This window comes from Leptonychotes weddellii, unplaced genomic scaffold, assembly GCF_054177405.1.
Source record: "Leptonychotes weddellii isolate Sample4059 unplaced genomic scaffold, ASM5417740v2 HiC_scaffold_22315, whole genome shotgun sequence".
Taxonomy (NCBI): Eukaryota; Metazoa; Chordata; class Mammalia; order Carnivora; family Phocidae; genus Leptonychotes; species Leptonychotes weddellii.
The window spans coordinates 1-2,793 of NW_027811725.1; the positions used below are offsets into that span (position 1 = coordinate 1).

At 40.5% G+C, this 2,793-nt stretch overlaps 1 protein-coding gene across 1 annotated transcript; it reads left to right on the forward strand.

Moving 5' to 3' along the window:
* Nucleotides 1-2,315: 2,315 nt before the first annotated feature.
* Nucleotides 2,316-2,787, forward strand: LOC102747110 (keratin-associated protein 9-3-like; the record flags this gene model as incomplete). Its single annotated transcript, XM_031041116.2, has 1 exon — nucleotides 2,316-2,787. A coding segment is annotated over exon 1 (379 nt), but the record flags the coding sequence as incomplete, so codon positions are not given.
* Nucleotides 2,788-2,793: the final 6 nt, after the last annotated feature.

Consider the following 2,793-nt stretch of genomic DNA (forward strand, 5'->3'; position numbering starts at 1 on the left):
GCCGCATGGAGGACACCTGCCTGCCCCCCTGCTGTGTGGTGAGCTGCACGCCCCCAACCTGCTGCCAGCTGCACCACGCCCAGGCCTCCTGCTGCCGCCCATCCTACTGCGGACAGTCCTGCTGCCGCCCAGCCTGCTGCTGCTACTGCTGCCAGCCCAGCTGTTGTGAGCCCACCTGCTGAAAGCCAGGCTGCTGATTAATTAAGAATGAAAGGGGAAACTAAACAAACTGCTCTGATCTCTGAAGAAGGGTTCAATTTTACTCCCATGCTAAGTATCATGATGTTTCTAAGCTACTCAGAAATAATGGGTCTTAGACAGGACCCTCTTGGATGTGTTGAATTAGCACACTGAAAGCATGTATCAATCAGAGTATCTAGATATCCTGCCTTGCTTGAAAAGACACCAGGGTAGGGTATTTCTTCAATTCAGTAACATCTCTGTCTCCTTCCTATCTCTTGATCCCCACGTATTTTCAGACCTGCTTTCTCCTCAAATATCCCTTTAATTTCAAATAAAATGTTTAAATGTGTAAAGCAAACTGAGTAATTTTCTTCCTTCTACCTCTAAGCTTGTCCATCTTTAGCTGGAATTCAAGAAGAGTGGATTTGCATTTTGATAATAATCCTAAAGCATAAACATAAAGTCTAAATCAGAAAGATTAAATACTAATTACATTATGCTTAAATCCATCAGTTAATAAAATGCTCCATGCATTAAATAATCTTCATAGTTATTCAAATACTTAAAATGTTCTAACCTATTATGATTAGGTCTAAACCAGTAAAGTCACTTTTGGCTAAAATTTTCAGGTTGCTCAAATCTATGGGATTTCTACCTAGATTTACCTCTACCATTTTAATCTCCTTCCAGTTTATATACTAGATGTTCTCCTTCATGTGTGCCTAACTAAAGATTATATTACTAAGTAAATTTTAAAACATCTACCAGATACTATCTTTTAGATACTATTTTCTAAATGCATTCAGGTTTAATTCCTAGGTCTTAGCCTATTATATTCTTCTCACTCATCCCCAAATTGCTAAGTTTCAACTCCCAACACTCATCTCCATTTACTTGAGTTCCTATAAAATGTATCTCTGATCTAAATGAGGGTAGAAAAAAGAGCCAGGGAGATACCCTGTGAGTTCTACCATCACCACTGGTCAGACACATGCATTAGAAATCTCAAACTATGTATGTTGCACTTTGCAACCCAATTTGAAAGATGTTCTCTTAGGAAGTTAACATAAATCTAGAAAAAAAAAATACCTTTGCCATTTAATTTTTTAATTCCACATTAAGTATTTTAGTGCAATATATAAAATACAATAGGACAAAATACAGGACACTTTATGAAAAATATTTTTCAAGTTATTTACAAGCTCCCAGCACTTACCTCTATCATTTAATTGGTAGCAATGATAGATCAAACATAATTGACAATGCTAGATCAAATGCATTTCAAAGAATATAGTAGTAGATGACAGTACATTCTTCAAAATGTCATAACTCCCAGATGCTTTTCCCTGAGACTTGGTTCAAATATTCCAGCAGTAGAAAAATATTTCATCACTTCCTACTCTCTTTTGACAATAACAAGGACTCCTCCATGAGAGGCACTACAGCTTGAAAGTTCTATTAAATCATTTACAAGTGGTACATGTGTCCATGAATCATGTCTTTTACTCCACCCATTCAAAATCAGATTTGGTAAGCATTTATTAAAGTTCTACCTGAAGCTAAGCACTCTGCAAGATACCTTTATATAAACTATGTCACTTGGTTCACAAGAAAAGATTTCTGACCTAGAATACGAATAATATTTACATATTTCAAATTGATTGAAATCAAAGAAACTATAATAGTAATTTGATTTGATGTTGGAGTAAATTAGGTGGAAGCTTTTAATTATGTATGACCAAAGGTACTCTTCAATTCAGGGGATGTTCCACTGTCCTAAATTCAACAGAATTCAGTCTGTAAAGCCAGAAAGAAAAAATAATAGTTAAACCTAAGAGCACAATTAGCCTTAGCCTTAGACATATAGACAGAGTGTCACGTGAAATAACCACCTCTACAAAATGAGGGTGTTGACGTGGACTAAAATGGAAGGACTCTTTGAACGTGGAAAACCACAAATGTATTCCAAAGAGCAAAGGACCAATATGAGGAGTCCAAATGAAACTATAAAACAAAGTAATTTCTAAACTGCTGCTCATAATGGGTCATAAGTATTTCAATGTAAGCCAATCAGAGAACCAATGAGGAACAAATTTAAACAAAAACAAGATATGTTAAGAATTTTATAAATAGAAGCTGGCTCAGATATATAAAAGGCCTGCCTGACATAGACTTTACCACCAAAACACCTACAAGCAACCCAACTCTCAACCCAGCTCCTGACCATGGCCTGCTGCTCCACTAGCTTCTGTGGATTTCCCACCTGCTCCACCAGTGGGAACTGTGGCTCCAGCTGCTGCCAGCCCAGCTGTTGCCAGACCAGCTGCTACCAGCCCAGCTGCTACGAGCCCAGCTGCGGTGGGACCAGCTGTGGCACTGGTGGTGGCCAGGAGGGTGGCTACGGAGCTGTTAGCTGCCGAGTCAGGTGGTGCCGCCCTGACTGCCGCATGGAGGACACCTGCCTGCCCCCCTGCTGTGTGGTGAGCTGCACGCCCCCAACCTGCTGCCAGCTGCACCACGCCCAGGCCTCCTGCTGCCGCCCATCCTACTGCGGACAGTCCTGCTGCCGCCCAGCCTGCTGCTGCTACTGCTGCCAGCCCAGCTGTTGTG